This window comes from Hordeum vulgare, chromosome 6H, assembly GCF_904849725.1.
Source record: "Hordeum vulgare subsp. vulgare chromosome 6H, MorexV3_pseudomolecules_assembly, whole genome shotgun sequence".
Taxonomy (NCBI): Eukaryota; Viridiplantae; Streptophyta; class Magnoliopsida; order Poales; family Poaceae; genus Hordeum; species Hordeum vulgare.
In genome coordinates this window covers 469,623,167-469,643,808 of record NC_058523.1, presented here as the reverse complement: position 1 = coordinate 469,643,808, position 20,642 = coordinate 469,623,167, and the positions used below count along the sequence as shown (strand labels likewise).

The following is a 20,642-nucleotide window of genomic DNA, read 5'->3' as shown; positions in this document are numbered from 1 at the left end:
CATCACATATATATCATCACATCCTTTTGGCCATATCACATCACATGACATACCCTGCAAAAACAAGTTAGACGTCCTCTAATTGTTGTTGCAAGTTTTACGTGGCTGATTTGGGTTTCTAGCAAGAACGCTTCTTACCTACGTGACAACCACAACATTGATATGCCAATGCTATTTACCCTTCATAAGGACCCTTTTCATCAAATCCAATTCGACTAAAGTGGGAGAGACAGACACCCGCTAGCCACCTTATGCAACAAATGCATGTCACGCGGTGGAACCAGTCTCAAGTAAGCGTACGTGTAAAGTCGATCCGGGCCGCTTCATCCCACAATACCGCCAAAAAAAGATTGGACTGGTAACGTCAAGCAATTGACAAAATCATCGCCCACAACTTTTGTGTTCTACTCGTGCATGGTATCTACGCATAGACCTAGCTCGGATGCCACTTTGGGTAACATAGTAATAATTCAAAAAAATTGCTACGTCACACCAAGATCAAACTACGATAAACCAGCAACCAGAGAGGTAGAACATCTTCATACCGTTGAAGATCGCATAGCGGAAGCGTTATTATGAACGCGGTTGATGGAGTCGTACTCGCGGCGATCCGGTCAAACACCGAACGTTTGGTGTCTCCACGTTCAACACACGTACAGCACGGGGACGTCTCCTCCTTCTTGATCCAGCAAGGAGGGAGGAGAAGTTGAGGGATAACTCTAGCAACACAACGGCGTGGTGGCAAAGGAGTTTGTGGCTCTCCGGTAGGGCTACGCCAAGCACCGCGGAGGAGGAGAGGTGGAGAGGTAGGGCTGTGCCGAGGGAGGAAGAAATTGGTGTGTCTTGCAGCCCTCAACCCTTGGGTATTTATAGGAGGAAGAGGAGGAGGAGGGCTCGCCACGCTAGACCAATCTAGGGTGGGTGCGGCCGCCAAGGAGGGGGCGGCGGCCAGGGTGGAGGTGACTTGCCTACCAAGTTGGGAGGTGGGCCACCATCGCCCTAGGGTTCCCAACCCTAGGCGCCCACGGGCCTTGGTCGGCCGAGCCATCCCACCTAGGGGGATGGCTCCTACCTTATTTCAGCCCTTGTGGACCTCCGGGGTTGGTGTCCCCTCCCGGTGGGACTTCGATACCCTTTCGGTGGTCCCGATACAATACCGATATACCCCGGAACCTTTCCGGTGACCATAACTCGACTTCCTATATATAGATCTTTACCTCCGGACCATTCCAGAACTCCTCGTGACGTCTGGGATCTCATCCGGGACTCCGAAAAACCTTCGGTAACCACATATACAATTCCCATAACAACTCTAGCGTCACCGAACCTTAAGTGTGTAGACCCTAAGGGTTCGGGAACCATGCAGACATGACCGAGACTTCTCTCCGGCCAATAACCAACAACGTGATTTGGATACCCATGTTGGCTCCCACATGTTACACGATGATCTCATCGGATGAACCATGATGTCGAGGATTCACTCAATCTCGTATGCAATTCCCTTCGTCTATCGGTATGACACTTGCCCGAGATTTGATCCTCGGTATTCCTAAACCTTACTCAATCTCGTTACCGGAAAGTCTCTTTACTCATTCCGTAACACATCACCCCATGGCTAACTCCTTAGTCACATTGACCTCATTATGATGATGCATTATCGAGTGGGCCCAGAGATACCTCTCTGTCACACGGAGCGACAAATCCCAGTCTTGATTCGTACCAACTCAACAGACACTTTCGGAGATACCTGTAGTGCACCTTTATAATCACCCAGTTACGTTGTGATGTTTGATACACCCAAAGCACTCCTAGGTATCCGGGGGTTGCACAATCTCATGGTCTAAGGAAATGATACTTGACATTATAAAAGCTCTAGCAGACGAACTACACGATCTTGTGCTATGCTTAGGATTGGGTCTTGTCCATCACATCATTCTCCTAATGATGTGATCCCGTTATCAATGACATCCAATGTCCATGGCCAGGAAACCATAACCATCTATTGATCAATGAGCTAGCCAACTAGAGGCTCACTAGGGACATGTTGTGGTCTATGTATTCACACATGTATTATGGTTTCTGTTTAATACAATTATAGCATGAATAATAGAGAATTATCATGAACAAGGAAATATAATAATAACCACTTTATTATTGCTTCTAGGGCATATTTCCAACAGTGGCAGCCTGCTGCACAGTGAAGACGGTGCCCACAAAGCCCTCATCAGGTCCACCCCGAAGATTGCCAGGCCAACAATCCACCGCCCTGGGATGTGGTTCTGGCCGACGCTAATGGGGGGTCAGCAGACGACGCGACGGCGGACGACTCATTGGAGGAAAGGAGAGGAGAGCGAGGGAGCAGTGAGGGGAGTGGGAGGCAACGGTGTGAATTGAGTAGTGGGTGGTAACAAGAGAGGGAGAGGGAGTTATGAGATGTCCTCTCCATCTCCCGCACTTCCCGAGGCATGCAACCAAAAGCCACGCATGGGCGCGCTCCGCCTAGCTTTGGAGAAACTGCCAATTTGGCAGTAGTTCCCGGGCCTGGCGTGGAACTGCTTTAAGTTTCGTGCGGGCCGAAATGTGGGTGTAGTCGAGGCAACCATACATGCCGTTATATTACCGCGGGGGCCTAGTTGGCCCAAATGTGACGAACCAAATGCGTCCATAGTTTCATACGATATTCGTGTTGCGAGTTTTCTATTTCGATGATCCTAAACGAGAAGATCTACACCTTCCTCGTGATTGAACATATGTGCATATATGGCCTCATTTAAGACATTACTTAATTGTTCCTCTAGGCAGGTGTGGTTCCTCTTGATCTCCTCTCTCACGTCTTGCTGCAGCGGCGTCATCGTTGTCGTCATTCATCTCGATATTCTCTGCGAGATCCTACTACACCAAAGCCTCCATGGCACGCACCCTGTATTTTTTCTTCTCTGTCCCCTGCCTTATAGCCCTCCTATTCGTCCCTCTCGATGCTGACGTCGTTCCTCTTAACCTCCTTGCTCAAGTACTATTAGACTAGAGTCATTTTCGGCGTTGTTCATCTTGGCCTCCTCTTTCTCGTCCTACTGCACTCATGTTGTCATGGCGTGTGCTCTGCATTTCTTCTCCTCTGTCTTATGTGCCTATGCGGACTTTCTCTTTGATGAACAATGATAGCAATTAGTTTGTCGTGCCGCCAACAGGGTCGCTCACCCATGACTCCGTGCTCATTGTGCAGGACACGACGCCATGACCACCTTCCACCGCAGTCGTCATGGTCGGACACGCAATGCATTTATTCTCCCCCGTCCTCTACCTTAGCGCTTCTTCGCACGAACATTCTCTGCGGCGGCAAGCTAGAAGTAGTTCGCCGCGACGCTCACTGGAATGCTCGCCCGAGACTCCGTGGTCGTCGTGTCGGACGTGACACCGTGTTCACTGTCCACTACAGTAGTGAGGCAAAGTGTAACTCTGTATGCTAAGTGTAAGTGTTACCACTTAATCATATACCGCGTATACAAGCAAACACTCTGTAGTTGCATGTGCCGAGCTAATGCAACATACCTGATGGGGTTATAGTCCCAGGGTAGGGTCATAGGTCTGCCCTATAGGTCCTACCCAAGGACTACCCTTCATAGGGGACAAGGCCCTTAGACAGTTCCGACTGAACTAAGGACGCCCCCATCATCCAGTCGGCGACGATCCACTCGGAGCATATCTAACGTACCGACTAGAATCCACTCTGTACATCGTAACCTCCCAAGAGGGCAACGGTCATACGTTTTCATACACCATAACTAGCATTTAAGGCTTACGTTACCAGTAACGCCAGCGTTTACTCGCCACTACTCCACCCCTGTCCACCGGACCATTATGAAGGGCAGCGCACTCTATATAAGACGCCCTTCACCACTAGTACACGGGTTGGCACTTGCTGTAATCCCTTAAGACACTCGACACAAAGCTCCCAAGAGCACTGAGACGTAGGGCTTTTACCTCCACCGTAGAGGGGCCTGAACTCATACATCCTCGCCGTAGCTAAGGCTCTGCCCATACACTTTCGTACCCCGTACTTCTACTGTCAGACTTATACCCACGACAGTTGGCGCCCACCGTGGGGCAGGCGTCTAAGCGACTTCACGCGAGTTTGCGATTTCATCTTTTCATCATGTCATCCGGCGGAGATCTGTGCATGTGTCATGAGATCCTCTTTGGTGCACTCTCCTTCATCGCCGATGATTCAGGATGGCTTTAGGATGCGCCCCTCGACATCGAGACGCTTCCGAGTCGCGGAGCTACGCACTTCCGTGCCAGTTCCTACGGCGTTCTTCTTCTCCAGCCATCGACCCCGGTGTCGGTCTTTGCCCCCGTCACGCGCCGCAACAAGCGATCCGGTGGTTCGCGGCTCCAGCGTTGGGTGCGACACGCCCTAGCGCGACAAAACTTGTCCTCTCAAGTGGTGGTGCTCGAATCGGTTGTGGTCCCGCGGTCATCCCAATGCTTGGAGTCAGTTCCGACTGAACTACCTTCCGAGTATCAGGGTCACGGACCTGCAGCCGAAGTACTCATGGCCGATTCCCACGAAAGTCCCTCCAGGACTGGTCGGAACGAGCGTGAGATCGGGGAATCATCCGGCGCTCGTCGTCAGCACCCTCGTTCTTCCAGTCGACGCGCTCGCCAGAGCAACGTCGAGGTGTTCCACACACCCATCCTCAACTTGGCTGCAGCCGCCAGGATCGCTGATTCTCTCCAGCCGACTGATTCGGAGGCTGGTAGAGGAATCGAGCAGACCCGTGCCTTGTTACATACGGCGCAACAGCAAAATTTGGCGGTCTCCCGGTCGCACAACAAGATCCACAACAGTTTCGTTCAAGCGAACACACATCGGTCGGTTTTCAGTCCCGGCTCTGACCAGCGTCGTAGAGGGGGCAGCCTCTGGAACGATCGTTCCAGGGACCAGAGTCGGAATCCGCTTTCCATTCGGTCTCATCCCGAAGATCGTCGTCTTTCGCGTACTCGTCCGTGGAGTGGGCCTTACGAACCTCGGCATTACGATGGTCATCGTTCGGGCGGTGACGCGCATGATCAAAGGCCTGATGCAAGAGGGTATATCACTCACAATAAGGTTGATAGAAGCCGAGCCCACCGTGATGGTCACGACAGAGATCGTCCGAGTGGAAGGAGGACCTTCGTTTCTGGTCCCGAGTGTTTCAGTCGGGCCATTCGCTCGGCTGACATCCCTCCCAACTTCCGATTGGCGACGGGAATCAGCAAATTCACAGGAGAGTCCAAACCAGAAACTTGGTTAGACGACTACAGAGTGGCAGTACAGATTGGTGGCGGAGATGACCATGTCGCCATGAAACATCTCCCACTGATGCTCGATGGTTCGGCTTGAGCTTGGCTAAACCAGTTAGCTCCATCAAGCATTTACAGTTGGGCAGATCTGTCCCGAGTCTTCATCAGGACCTTCGAAGGCACGTGCAAATGCCCTGCTGGTCTCACAGAACTTCAACACTGTGTCCAGAAGCAAAACGAGCCCTTGCGTGATTTCATCCAGCGCTGGACAACCCACTACCACACGGTGGAGAATGTTACAGGACACCAAGCAGTCTGCGCCTTCAAGGCAGGCGTTTGGTACAGAGATCTATACCTGAAGTTTGGTCGGACAGGCGACATCTCCATGAGCAAGATGATGGAGATAGCCGCGCGCTATGCGAATGGCGAAGAGGAGGGCCGCATACGTAGCGGCAAGCATAAGTCAGTCGCAGACGGAGATGGGAGCAGCAGTCGGAAGCAGAAACAGAAAGCCCAATCCACTCGGCAAGCAGAGGCGACAGTCGTTACAAACGCTAAGTCCAAAGGCAAGGGGGAACTACAGTACACCCCCAAGAAGAAACAGTCAGGAAATTCTATCCTAGATCAACCGTGTCCGATCCACACGAAGACGGATGAAGAAGGCAATGTCATATTGCCGAAACATACCACTCGGCAGTGTTGCCTCCTGATCCAAGGATTCGGTGAAGGACAGCCGAGCGAGAAAGACTCCGAGCAAGATGATGAGGACAAGGGGGGTCCGTTCCCTCAAGTCCATGCAACGTTAATGATTTTTGCTGAAGTAGAAAGCAAAAGTTGACTGAAGCTGGTTAACAGGGAGGTAAACATGGCAACCCCATCCACTCCCACGTTCCTCAAGTGGTCACAGACTGCAATCACTTTTGATCAGTCGGACCACCCAGCACACGTACCCACCCCAGGAAGCCAAGCTCTGGTCGTCGACCCGGTGGTGGAAGGAGTTAGGCTGCGCAAAGTCCTCATGGACGGCGGCAGCGGCTTGAATATCATGTACACCGATACTCTCAAGGGAATTGGCATTTCGATGTCCAGACTTAGCGAGAGCAGTATGCAATTCCATGGAGTCGTCCCAGGAAGAAAGGCCAAATCACTCGGCCAGATTGCGTTGGATGTTGTTTTCGGCTCTGACAAGAACTTTCGCAAAGAGAAGTTAACATTCGAGGTGGTAGACTTCTAGAGTGCATACCATGCCATTCTGGGCTGTCCGGCATACGTACGTTTCATGGCCCGTCCATGTTACGTATATTTGAAGCTGAAGATGCCTGGTCCCAAAGGCGTGATTACTGTCACAGGTAATCGGCAGCGGGCCGAGGAGTGTCTACAGCAGGGGTCGAGAATTGTAGACCATCAGATGGTTGTACTCGAGTTGGATGAGTACAAGAAGGTTGCTGACCCCGCCGACCTGATGCATTCAAAGAAGCCAACTTCCGAGTTCGCATTCCAGTCGGCGGGAGACACGAAGAAAGTAAGCATCCACTCGACGGATGTCACCGCCGCCCCAACAAACATCTCCACCACCCTTGATCCAAAATAGGAAGCCGAGCTCATCCAATTCCTCCGTGAGAACTGGGACATTTTTGCATGGAAGCCTCATGACATGCCAGGTGTACCCAAGGAGTTGGCTGAGCATCGACTGCATGTGGATCCTGCCGCTCGGCCCGTCCGAGAACGCCTGCGTCGGTCCGCCGCGCACAAGAGAAAAGCAATCGGAGAGGAGGTAGCTAAACTTCTGGCAGCCAACTTCATTCACGAGGTACACCACTCGGAGTGGCTTGCTAATGTTGTCATGCTGCCCAAGAAGGACAAGTATCTCCGAATGTGCATCAATTTCAAGCACCTTAATAAGGTCTGTCCGAAAGACCACTTCCCGCTCCCCCGCATTGATCAAATCGTTGATTCGACTGCGGGTTGTGAGCGCTTATCCTTCCTTGATGCCTATTCGGGCTATCATCAGATCCGTCTGTATGGTCCAGATGAATTAAAAACATCTTTCATCACCCCATTCGGGTGCTTGTGTTACATCACTATGCCATTCGGTTTGAAAAATGCACGAGAAAATTTTATGCGAATGATTCAAAAATGCCTCCTAGACCAGATTGGTCGAAATGTGGAGGCATATATGGACGATATCGTAGTCAAGTCACGCAAAGGTTCCGACCTGCTGACTGACTTGGCAGAAACATTCGCCAACCTACGTAGGTACGATATCAAGCTCAACCCAGCCAAGTGTTCATTCGGCGTTCCCAGCGGGAAGTTACTCGGTTTCTTCGTTTCCGAACGAGGGATCGATGTCAACCCCGAAAAGATCGGGACCATTGTTCGAATGGAGCGGCCGGTAAGAGTACATGACGTACAAAAGCTCACAGGTTGCCTAGCGGCTTTGAGCAGGTTTATCGCTCGACTCGGCGAGAAGGTGTTACCTCTGTACCGACTCATGAAGAAGTCGGATACCTTTGAGTGGACAGACGAAGCCCAAACCGCATTCGACAACCTCAAAGCCCTGCTTTCCACCCAACCGGTTCTTACTGCCCCGCTCAGTAAAGAACCCCTTCTTCTGTACATCGCGCCTACAAATCAAGTCGTCAACACCGTTCTGACAGTCGAACGCGAAGAAGAAGGCAAAGCATACAAGGTTCAGCGGCCAGTATATTATGTTTCCGAAGTCCTGACTCCTTCCAAGCAGAGGTTTCCCCATTATCAGAAGCTTATTTATGGGATCTACATGACTGCAAAGAAGGTGGCTCATTATTTCCAAGACCACTCGGTATCTGTCATATCTGATGCCCCATTGTCGGAAATTCTCCACAATCGGGACGCATCAGGCCGAGTGGCAAAGTGGGCAATGGAGATGCTATACTGCGACATCAAGTTCGAAGCCAAGAAAGCTATAAAGTCTCAAGCTCTTGCTGACTTCATAGCAGAATGGGTAGAACAACAGCAACCGACTCACATCTACTCGGCTCATTGGACCATGTTCTTTGATGGGTCCAAGATGTTGAATGGCTCCGGCGCCGGCGTAGTGCTCATATCCCCGAAAGGTGATAAACTCAAGTATGTGTTGCAGATCCATTTTGATTCTTCCAACAACGAAGCAGAGTACGAAGCTCTCCTTTAAGGGTTGCACATGGCCATCGCACTCGGCGTCCGTCGCCTGATGGTCTATGGCGACTCAGATCTAGTGGTTAATCCAGTAATGAAGGAGTGGGATGTAAGGAACCCCACCATGACTGCATACTGCAACGCAATAAGAAAGCTTGAAAATAAGTTCGAAGGTCTGGAACTTCACCATGTTCCCGGACTAAAAAACCAAGCAGCAGATGAATTGGCAAAACTTGGATCCACACGGAGACCTGTCCCGAGTGATGTCTGCCTCGAGCACCTACACCTCCCCTCGGTAAAAGAAGATTCTTTTACAGAGGAACCTGTGCAACCGAAGAGCTCAACAGATCAGACTGAAGTCGAGGTTCCCGCTGTGGTTGACCTGGTCATGGAGATTCTAGCTGTCATTCCCGAATGGACTGTGCCATTCATTGCGTACATCCTGAGGCAAGAGTTACCGGAAGACGAGGTCCAAGCTAGGCAGATCGTTCGCAGGTCGAAGTCCTTCACCATCGTTGATGACCAGTTATATAGAGAAAGTGTTTCAGGTGTCCTTCAGCGGTGTATCTCTCCTGAGGAGGGTCGGTTAATTATGGAAGAAATTCACTCGGGAACCTGCGGCCATCATGCCCCCTCAAGGGCAATCGTCGCCAAAGCATTCAGAGCTGGTTTCTTCTGGTTGCAGGCCAATGAAATGGCAAAAGATATAGTCGACCATTGCGAAGGTTGTCAGTTCTATTCAAACAAGTCCCACAAGCCAACGTCCGCGCTGAAGACAATTCCCCTTTCTTGGCCATTCGCCGTGTGGGGATTAGATACAGTCGGACCATTCAAAACAGGCCAAGGAGGATTCACCCATCTGCTGGTAGCAGTCGACAAGTTTAGCAAGTGGATTGAAGCCAAGCCAATCAAGAAGCTTGACGCCCTTACGACCATCAAATTTATCAGAGACATCATCGCCAGATACGGGGTTCCACACAGCATAATCACCGACAATGGCACAAACTTTAACTCGGACGAGTTCAAAGGTTTTTGCGCAGACCAAGGTATCCGAGTGGATTTTGCATCCGTTGCGCACCCCCAAACAAATGGACAAGCGGAGCGGGCGAATGGACTCATTCTTCAAGGGTTGAAGCCTCGACTCCTGCGGGAAGTTGGACATGCCGCCGGCGCATGGGTCACCGAGCTGCCTTCGGTGTTGTGGGGCCTCCGAACAACTCCGAATAGATCGACAGGATGATCCCCGTTTTTCGTCGTTTATGGAGCAGAGGCAGTCCTTCCGAGTGACTTGATTCAGAACTCTCCACGAGTCGAACTCTTCTCCGAAGCCGAAGCGGAGCAAGCCAGGCAAGACGGAGTAGACCTTTTAGAAGAGGAGCACGAGATGGCATTGATCCGCTCAACAATTTATCAGCAAGATCTGTGGCAATTTCATGAGCGGCACGTCAGGAGCCGCACGTTCCAAGCAGGCGACCTGGTGCTCCGAGTGGATCAACAAAGACCACACAAGTTGGCTCCCGCCTGGGAAGGACCATTCATCATTTCTAAGGTGCTAAACAACGGAGCGTATTGACTCTACAACCTCGACAGGGAGACGGACGAGCCACGAGCATGGAATGGAGATCTACTGAAGCGCTTCTACACATAACCGCCGACAGAGACAATGTAAAGAACAAATGTCATCGAAGTAATACAAAGAGGATTAATTTCATGCCGATTCAAAATTCTTCCGCGTTTGCAGACTCCGGTCCAAAAAACTAACTCCAAGTGTGCACCAAAAGTCACACTCGGAGACTTAGCTGCGACCCAGAGTCGCCTAAGTAAACAACTCGCTCCGAGTCTGCACCAAAAGTCACACTCGGGGACTTAGCTGCGACCCAGAGTCGCCTAAGTAAAAAACTTGCTCCGAGTGTGCACCAAAAGTCACACTCGGGGACCTAGCTGCGACCCAGAGTCGCCTAAGTAAACAACTCGCTCCGAGTGTGCACCAAAAGTCACACTCGGGGACTTAGCTGTGACCCAGAGTCGCCTAAGTAAACAACTTGCTCCAAGTGTGCATCAAAAGTCACACTCGGGGACTTAGCTGCGACCCAGAGTCGCCTAAGTAAACAACTCGCTCCGAGTGTGCACCAAAAGTCACACTCGGGGACTTAGCTGCGACCCAGAGTCGCCTAAGTAAACAAATTGCTCCGAGTGTGCACCAGAAGTCACACTCGGGGACTTAGCTGCGACCCAGAGTCGCCTAAGTAAAAAACTAACTCCGAGTGTGCACCAAAAGTCACACTCGGAGACTTAGCTACGACCCAGAGTCGCCTAAGTAAACAACTCGCTCCGAGTGTGCACCAAAAGTCACACTCGGGGACTTAGCTGCGACCCAGAGTCGCCTAAGTAAACAACTTGCTCTGAGTGTGCACCAAAAGTAACACTCGGGGACTTAGCTGCGACCTAGAGTCACCTAAGTAAACAACTCGCTCCGAGTGTTCACCAAAAGTCACACTCGAGGACTTAGCTGCGACTCAGAGTCGCCTAAGTAAACAACTTGCTCCGAGTGTGCACCAAAAGTCACACTCGGGGACTTAGCTACGACCCAGAGTCGCCTAAGTAAACAACTTGCTCCGAGTGTGCACCAAAAGTCACACTCGGGGACTTAGCTGCGACCCAGAGTCGCCTAAGTAAACAACTCGCTCCGAGTGTGCACCAAAAGTCACACTCGGAGACTTAGCTGCGACCCAGAGTCGCCTAAGTAAACAAGTTGCTCCGATTGTGCCCCAAAAGTCATACTCGGGGACTTAGCTGCGACCCAGAGTCGCCTAAGTAAAAAAAAACTAACTCCGAGTATGCACCAAAAGTCACACTCGGGGACTTAGCTGTGACGCAGAGTCGCCTAAGTAAACAACTTGCTCCGACTGTGCACCAAAAGTCACACTCGGGGACTTAGCTGCGACCCAGAGTCACCTAAGTAAACAACTTGCTCCGAGTGTGCACCAAAAGTCACACTCGGGGACTTAGCTCCGACCCAGAGTCGCCTAAGTAAACAACTAACTCCGAGTGTGCACCAAAAGTCACACTCGGGCACTTAGCTGCGAACCAGAGTTGGCTAAGTAAAGAGCTTCCTCCAAGTGGGCACACAAGTTACACTCGGAGGCTTAGCTGAGTCACCTAAACAAAAACCACGAGCCAAAATCGTGTCAAAGAAAAACTCAGCAAAAGAAGAGCAAAAAATCTGGTTCGAATTCAAATTGAGTTCAACGATCAGTCGGCTCGGTGTGAATCAAGTTTGTCCACATTGAGGCACGAATGTACCAGCCAACAACAGTGGCCAAAGTTTAATACAAACTCCACTCGGCATACCGAGGTAAATGCGCGTTCAGCATAAAGTCAATCAAGCATCGCCGGGGCTGGCACGCTCCACGAAGGTGTCGAGGTCGATTCCATCTGCAATCCGAGTGGCCGTGTCGAGGAAGGTCTCCATGAAGTCTTCAAATCGAAGCTTGTTGGTGTTGGCGACCTGCAACGTCTTCAGCTTGTCTTCACGGGCTTCCTTACAATGCACTCGGACCAGAGATAGCGCCACGTCCGCGCGACACCGAGCGGCAGACTTCTTCCATGCCTACACTCTGCTTGGAACATCCTCTAGTCGAGTCATCAACCCCTCTATCTCATTTCGGGAGTCATCTTCAGGCCACAGCTCTTTGTCAATTCGTCCGACAACTTCTCTCAGGCGACCAACGAAAGGACCCACCTTGTTAAGGCGGGAATTCAGTCGGAACATGTCCCGGTTAGCTTCATCACCGAGTGGAACATTCGGTTGCCCAAGCAGCCGTTCAATTTCGGCGGTCTCGGCTTCAACGTCCCGACAGAAATCTGCAAAGAAAAGACAGGGAGAAAATAAGCGTGGAGTGAACTCCAAAGTCAAAGAGCACTCGGCAAGCAACTTACCACCAAGCAGTGCGACCATCTTCTTCGCCCAGTCGCCGACGTATTTCTCCTGCGCTTTGCACCGAGCGTTCATTGACTTCAGCTGGCCCACCCATTCAGATCTCTTCTTCTTCATATTTTCTAACTCGGTTAACAGTGCCTTGTTAGTCTCCCGAGATTCCTCCAAAGATTTTTCTCGTTCAGCGAGAGCCTTCTTCATGCCAGCCATATCGTTCGTAGCTACCTCCAAGTCGGCAGCAAGTTGAGTCTTCTCGGTCATCAGAGCAGTATAGGCCGATCCCACTTCACAAGTCTTCTGTCAAAGAGACACAAAGGGAGGATCAGCCAGATTCAACAAGGAAAAAGTCTCGACAGATATGACAAAACAATCAAAACTCAAGATTCTTCAGACCCCTGCCGATGCAAGCAATCGACAGCGGTCTCGGGGACTACACCCAGTGGGTTCACTGAGAGTGACCCCACTGGTATGAAGCTCGAACATGTCGGTCCCATTGAGCTCCATAGCAAACCAACAACACTATGAGACTACTATTACTCGACCCAAGTAACACTACTCTCGGGGACGACACCTAGTGGGTGCACTCGGCGTGCCCCCACTGGTACCATTCGGGCAGATCAGCTCTGATCTGTAGAGATTATGGAAAATACATATAAAGACAACTCCCGGTGCAAACACTTGGCAGAAGTCTCGAGGACTACACCCACTGGGTTCACTCGGAGTGAACCCACTGGAAAATTAACCTACTGTATCCGAGTATCTCGCCAAAACCCCCAGTGGGCACCAAGAGGAATGTAAACACTTACTAGCGCACTTACTCGGATATCGTCCCAAAGCTCCAAGCTCTTCTTGTAGAGGGACGCAACGGAGTCATATGCTCCCTTTGCTTCGCCCACCATCAGCTCCACTTGTACCATGGCGTCCTTGGCGGCTCCTACTTGATCTTCTGGGAGGCGTCGGTAGTGAACAGTCGACGGACCCGGCATGGCAGAAGGCGCCCTAGGCATCCCGACCTTCCTGGGCATCCTGAGCTCTGCTCCAGTCTGTTCCGCCGTGAAGGCCACCGTCTTAGTCGGCGGCACGCTCATGGCGGGGCTGGCAGCAGGTTGGATAACCCCAGGGACAGGCGCCAAAGCTGTTTCTGACCCCCTTTGGTCGTCGTCGTCCAGATGGATCACCTCCGAAGGAAGCCCGATTGAACAAAATAAAAATACAGAAAAAGATCAAGATCAAAGACAGCACTCGCGAAACGGTAATACAGCTCTCGGAGTCGTGACAACGTACCTTGCTGGGACGTGGCGGCGTTATCAGTGTCCATGGGATCGTCACCCTGACGCGGCAGAGAGGTGGCGGAGGTAGCAGCTCTGTTGAGTGAAATCCATTCGACGGGTAAACATGAATTCCCAAAAAGAAGGGTCCAATCGGATACTGAAGGAAGATGGAAGAGCAAAGATACTTACGCTGAGGCGACCGGAACAGCGATCCTCATCCGGGGCAAAGCTTTCCGAGGTTTAGACCCGCTGGGTTTAGTCACCTTGGACGGCTAATCCACGGGCTCGGCAGAAGAACCCCTGGTTCTCTTCACACTCCGAGCACTCGGGGCCACGGGAGGAGCTGCCGGAACAGCGGGGTCATGACGGTGCTTGGTTCGGCGTTCTGGTGGTGAGGGTGACAAGCTCTGCTCTCCACTCTCCTCCTCCTCCTCTTCTGTTTCCTCCTCCGTCTCCCTACTATCAGAGACGTACACGGCACTACCCGCGCTACCCTCCATGCTGCCTTCTTCTTCCTCGACCGGATCCCCACCTGAGACTGCAAAATGCCAGTTCGTCCACTCCTGCACAAAACACAGTCGGCAACGTCAGTCGGTGAGACAAGAAAAGCAATAAAACTGAGAAGGTTAAAAGCACTCGACAACATGTACTCACCTCATTCGGAGGAGGATTTTGGGCGCGGAAGGCCTTTAACCGCCGAGCTCCCATGGGGTTATCACATGTGCCCGTGATGCTGCGGACCCACGCACCCACGGTCTCCTCGCTCACGACTTCAGGATGGGACCGAGTGGTATCCGAAGGCCCCGTGCAATGCCACATTGCGTGGTCTCGGGCCTGGAGCGGCTGGATGCGTCGACCCAGAAAAGTATCCAACAGGTCCATGCCGGTGACTCCGTTCCGGACGACGGTTACCAGCGCGTCGATCAAAGGCTGGATCTGGGTTTTTTCTCCCTTAGAGAGTGCTAGCTTCCTGGGAGGGCCCGGACGGTCTAAACTAAAGGGTGGTAACCCACTCGGAGCATTCGGGCAGGCAATGTCGTGGCAATAGATCCAGTACGATTGCCAGTTCCTAACCGACTCGGATAGCTGAAGGGAGGGATAACTACTTTTCGTTTTCTTCTGAAATCCCAAACCCCCGTAGAGCTGGAGGATGTGTGTCTTATCATCAGACTGGCTAAGTTTCTTAACCGTTTGAGATCTAGCAGAGAAAACATATTTGAAGAGCCCCCAGTGGGGAGGACATTCTATGAAACACTCATAGAGGGTGATGAATGCGGAAAGATGAGCTATCGCATTCGGCGGAAAGTGATGGAGCTACGCCCCGAAGTAGTTCATAATACCTCGGAAGAAAGGATGGGGAGGTAGGGAGAAACCTCTCGCCACGTGGCTGAGCAGCAGGACGCGCTCCCCCTCCCTCGGCGCCGGCTCCATCTCGCCTTCTGGCAGCCTCCAAGACTTATTGACGACCATGTCGTGCTCCACCAGCTCCAGCACGTCGGTCTCCCTCACCGTGGATGGGAGGAAGTCCCCCTGGATCCAGCCCGCCGGCAACGCCCGCTTCCGCTGCTGAGTGGAGGCCGCCCCCTTCTTCTTCTTCTTCGCCTCGAGCTTGCTGGTCTGCCCCTTCGTCATGGCGAGGGCGACGGATCCGCATAGGAGGAGGAGAAGGAGGTGGCTAGAGGTGTGCAGGGAGTTGCGGGGGGGCGAGATCAATGGGAGGAAGACGAGCAGCGCAACATGAAGGTCCGCCAGGAAGGCTTTAAAAGGCCTCCGACTGAGTCACCTACAGGTGGGCCCAAGATCTTATCCTCCCAACCGGCCGCTGCAAGATTAGTGGAGAAGATCGCGGCGCGGTAATCGAGGAGGCGAAATCTACTCGATGGTGATGACGTCATCCCCGCTGAGCGTGCGGCAACCGAAATTTGAGAATCCCGAAAAATCCGGTGCTGTCAGTATGACCGGTCACGTCGAAAGATTCCGCGGAAGCAATCGGTCCCTCACGGTTCGTTTCGCTTGCATATTCACTCGGATCACTAGCCACAAAGATAAAATGGATCGAGGCAGACAACGCTAAGATCACCTCAATACCAGTAGGCTCCAAACTCCGGACATCACTTCATCGATCCAGCCCTGATCCATTCGGGGACTAATGATGGGGTTATAGTCCCAGGGTAGGGTCATAGGTCTGCCCTATAGGTCCTACCCAAGGACTACCCTTCATAGGGTACAAGGCCCTTAGACAGTTCCGACTGAACTAAGGACGCCCCCATCATCCAGTCGGCGACGATCCACTCGGAGCATATCTAACGTACCGACTGGAATCCACTCTGTACATCGTAACCTCCCAAGAGGGCAACAGTCATACGTTTTCATACACCATAACTAGCATTTAAGGCTTACGTTACCAGTAACGCCAGCGTTTACTCGCCACTACTCCACCCCTGTCCACCGGACCATTATGAAGGGCAGCGCACTCTATATAAGCCGCCCTTCACTACTGGTACAGGGGTTGGCACTTGCTGTAATCCCTTAAGACACTCGACACAAAGCTCCCAAGAGCACTGAGACGTAGGGCTTTTACCTCCACCGTAGAGGGGCCTGAACTCATACATCCTCGCCGTAGCTAAGGCTCTGCCCATACACTTTCGTACCCCGTACTTCTACTGTCAGACTTATACCCACGACAATACCAAATGCCGTGCCAAAACCGATCCCCTAATACACACAACCTCGATACGGACAATTACACGAGATGCAGATGTCGGTTTTTTACCTGTTTTCCCTCAAACAGGCTTTGTTGAGCCATGTTCCGCCGGTCAGGCTGCAGTGTGAATGTAACCAAACGAGCCCATTGTTAATATTGATATTTGTTTCTTATAAAGCTCGTCAAATTTTACAGAGTTTGACTTTAGACAAATTTTATTTGGAAAATTCTAGTTTTTGCCATTTTTTCTTATGCCACTCGGAAATTTGACATTTCAATTTTTTTCAGTTTTACTTTTTGACAATTTATTATAATTACCATTTCATGCCAAAAAATAATAATTCCATTTCATTTTTATCAATGTTTGCTTTTGACAATGTATCATAATTGTCACTCTGAAAATTTTACTTTTGCCACGAAATGACAATTGTGATGTATTGTCAAAAGCTAACTAGCTAAGAGTAAAGGGGTAAGGAAAGCACAACATGTTTGGTTGGTCCCAAATCGACCTATAGAAATGCATTTCCATTGCGCAACGCCATTTTCTTTCCGTGTGTTTGGACAAACCTGGTCTGGTTCTGGCTCCTGATCAGCTGAATCGTGATCACCGCAACATCCTTAGTATTTCGGACTTCATAGTATTAACGAGCCATGGAATTTGGCTACCAGATCCACGTGTCCCTTGTGCGGGGTGGAGGAGGAGGGTTCCTTCCATGCCTTAGTGGCGTGTCCTCATGCCAGAAGTGTTTGGCTTAGCATGCGCACTAGATGGCCACTTCCTCGCGATGAGGTTTTGATCGATAACGGTAAGGAATGGTTACTACATCTCTTGTCCAGGTGCCCTGATGACATACGGGACATGATCATTATGATTTGCTGGCATATATGGCAACTACGGTCAGATCAAACACATGGTAAGCAGGCGCCTCCAGTCCATGTTACGATCAATTTTCTGGATAGCTACTATAAGTCAGTCATGCTGGCTGGCCGGTTCTCAACTGATGAAATCATGAAGGGGAAGATGCCATCTTCGGCTGCCCCTCCCATGCTTGAGAAGATGGCGCCCTAGGCCAAGCCGTGGCCAAATCCCACTCTAGGGCGTGTTGCTCTATCCGTGGACGGGTCATTCGATGGCTCTGATGGATCGGCCGCCGCGGGAATGGTATTACGGGACATCAATGGACAACTCATCTTCTCTGCGTACCGGGTGATATTTCACTGTAATGACGCGCTGGAAGCCGGACTACATGTGATAATGCAAGGCATGGCCTTGGCCATCCAACATTCTGCACTTCGAGTGGTCGTTCAGTCGGACTCGACGAAAGCACTATCAAGTTTGTTGAGCAAGGGACTGGAGCGTTCGGCATATGGGCATCTGGTTCTTGAGATCAAGGAGTTAATGTGTAATAGGGAGTTTTATCCTCAGAAAATTCATCGTAGTCAAAATAGAGTTGCAGATTGGTTGGCCAACTATAGTATGGTTAACTTCGGCTCCATCTTGTATTGAGGAGCTATGGCCTCTTGATTGTAACACTATTATCCAGTAATAAAACTCCTTTACCCCGGAAAAAAAAACGAGCCATGGAATTTCCCGTGCACCACTCGCTCTCACGCAAACGCACCGTGTCATACAGGTGGACACAACCGTATGATAACAAATTTAAACCCGACCACGAGCGCGCAGTGCTACAGCAAGCAGGCCACGCAGTACACGGCGAGCAGGATGAGGTGGAAGCGGCGGATGGCAGGTGGCCGCCCGCCGGCCCCGCCGAGCCTTCCGTACTCGGCCGCGAATGGCATGTCGTCCACGGCTAGCGAGCAGGCGGCCGGCCCCGCCACTGCCGCGGCGCCCACGGCGGACGCCTCGTCCGCGGCCATCAGCGCCCGGATCACGGCCGTGGCCGCCTCGCCGTACCGCGTGGCGTTGCGCTGCAGCAGCCACATGAGGCCCAGGAGCTGGCAGTCCCGCTCGCTCGACGCGGCCGCCTGCAGCTTCCCCGACGCCGCCACCGCGCCGCCGGATCCGGCCTTTATCTGCAAGCATTCAGGACGTACTCTCATCAGTCGTCGTGCAACTTTCTTGCACACGTGAAATCCAAGATGACCATTGCTTAAGAGTTCACCCTGCATTCCTAGTTGTAGCCCAGAGAACCGATGGTTCGGTCTTAGCGGTGAAAGGACGACCGATTGGAATTTTCGGGCCCGGGCGCAGTGGAAAGGGAATGCAGGCATGTTCTGCTCGCATCATTCTCCAGGCCCTACGCGACAGATCTGATCATTTCGTGCGGTGCCCGTCGCCGCCAATAATGCCGCGCACACCGAACCCTATAGACCAGCAAAGATGGCGCCAGATTGTGCAGGTGGTATCCATGAATGAGGACCATGGCTTCCATTTAACGCATTGTCTAAGATCTTATCTTGCCGTACTGCAATCATGTCTTAGTGGCCGCTGTGTCTGTCTACACTAACACTACTATGTGATGGAATAATCAAGTTGCTTAGGGAGTGTGCTCTACGCTTCACTTCAGCACTGCGTGCATTTGCTAATTTTGCAGAGCAAGATTGCAAGGCGACAAGTAATTAGTGAAGCCATTTGGTAAACGTTGCTGATAGAGGCAATTAACAGTTAAAATGGTTGCGATTTCAGGGCTTGTTGCAGAGTAAGCTGACAGGCATTGCGACATTTTGATCTCACCGTGGAAAGAGCATGGAGGCACTTGGAGCAGCCGGGGACGCCCGGCCGCGCGCAGTCCCTCTTCAGCCTCCTCGCCGCCGATTCCGCCGGGGCCCACTGGCCGACACCCGTCGGCTGGGGCCCGCACGTCAGCCGCCTAAGCCTCACCCCGCAGTAGCAGAAGGCCACGTCGCACGTCCCGTTGGCCCCCGGCGGGCGCGGCAGCGCCGCCCCCTCGGACCGCAGCGCGCGGTCCGCGGCGCCAGCGCACGCCTCCGAGTCGTCCGGCGGCACGGGCATGTCCACGGGCGCCGCTGAAACCGGCCGGGCCGGCCTCCCCGCGAGCGCGGTGGGCGCGTAGGCGGCGAACAGCCACGCGGCCAGCGCGGGGCAGCACCGCAGCCTGGAGGGCAGCGCGCCGTCGGCGTCGCAGGACGACACCACGGCCGGGAGGAGCCGCGGGGAGGGGTCGAGCGGGCACGTGGAGGAGGCCCCGGACACGGCGTCCGACTGCTCCGGGAACGCCGGGATCGTGGCGGAACCAGGCTGCGCCGGCGTGGCCGAGGGCATGAACAGGCCAGCCGGGTCGAGGGGCGCCGGATCCGGCAATGCCGCGATGGCGCAGTATGCCGGCGAGCACAGCAAGAACACGGCGGCGGCCGCCGCGTAGAGGAGGAGGAGAGAGCGGTTGAGTGGATGCATCTCTCACTCTCGCGGTGTGCGTCCGCAGGTTCACGCGCGGTGGTTTCCTTGGTTGGCTTGAGAGAGGCGGCTGCAGTGGCCGAGTGAGAGCGTGGCGCGTGTGATCACTGAGCGATCGATCGATCGGAGATAGAAGGGGATGTGTGGGTGGTATGATGAGGCGACGCTTTGTGCAACTTCGCTGTTTTTGGCGCTAGAGGATGCATGATGGATGTTTTTGGCCTTCTTGTAGGTGAGGTGAGGGCAAACCAACTGCAGCCTTTGTGAAAGCTTCTTTTGTCTACGGCTTATATTTGAGCATTTTACAATGAGGTGGTTCTTTTTGGTTGTTTTCTTAGAGCAACACCAACCAGGGCGACCAAAACGAACTTACACTTTGTCTGATTTTTGTTTGTTCAAATCGGCTCGTCCGATTTGCAAATGGGTTGAACGTGCGTTCAATGTGTCGATCATTTTCTCGTCTGCGTACAAACTCTTGTTGTATCAAACTCTTGTTGTATCACCCTTCAACGCTTGCCCAGAGAGACCCACCTACGTTTGCTCTCCATTTGGTATGGTTTAAACTTATTGCGCTCGTGGAACTCAAGATTTACTCTTTGCCAAAGGGTCTGTCTAAGTCTAAGTCGACTGAGACTTGGCCAAGTATCAGTCGGCTGACGTCGCCCGAAACAGATTAGGCTCATTTTTTGTCCTTTCTACTTGGACTACAATGTAGCACGTAATGGCTTGTTATGTGGGCTTTGTTTGTTTGTTTTTTTGTTTGTTTGGGCCGTTTTGACTTTTCAGATGTGGGCTTGACATGTGAACAGAGGCAAAAAGAAAAACATAAAACAGCCCCAGTCGCCAGCTACAAGACAAAAAACTTTTCTTCATCTGTGTAGTAAAAAGTTCTTTCTAAACCCTGAACCCATCCCA

General features: G+C 52.1%; 1 protein-coding gene across 1 annotated transcript; it reads right to left on the bottom strand.

Annotated features, from left to right (window-relative positions):
* Positions 1 to 17,827: 17,827 nt before the first annotated feature.
* On the bottom strand, positions 17,828 to 20,612 carry LOC123403527 (uncharacterized GPI-anchored protein At4g28100-like). The gene is made up of 2 exons (XM_045097458.1): positions 19,047 to 20,612; positions 17,828 to 18,385 (listed from the first exon to the last, which is right to left on the bottom strand). The coding sequence occupies exons 1-2, from the start codon at positions 19,725 to 19,727 to the stop codon at positions 18,038 to 18,040; spliced, it is 1,029 nt and encodes a 342-aa protein (XP_044953393.1). The 5' UTR covers positions 19,728 to 20,612; the 3' UTR covers positions 17,828 to 18,037.
* Between the last annotated feature and the right edge of the window lie 30 nt (positions 20,613 to 20,642).

What these genes read in the sequence shown, in the direction of transcription:
- LOC123403527 (XM_045097458.1), bottom strand. Translation starts at nt 19,727, where the DNA reads ATGCATCCACTCAACCGCTCTCTCCTCCTCCTCTACGCGGCGGCCGCC. An exon ending in GCCTCCATGCTCTTTCCACG is followed by an intron (nt 18,386 to 19,046) that starts GTGAGATCAAAA and finishes GAATGCTTGCAG; the next exon opens with ATAAAGGCCGGATCCGGCGG.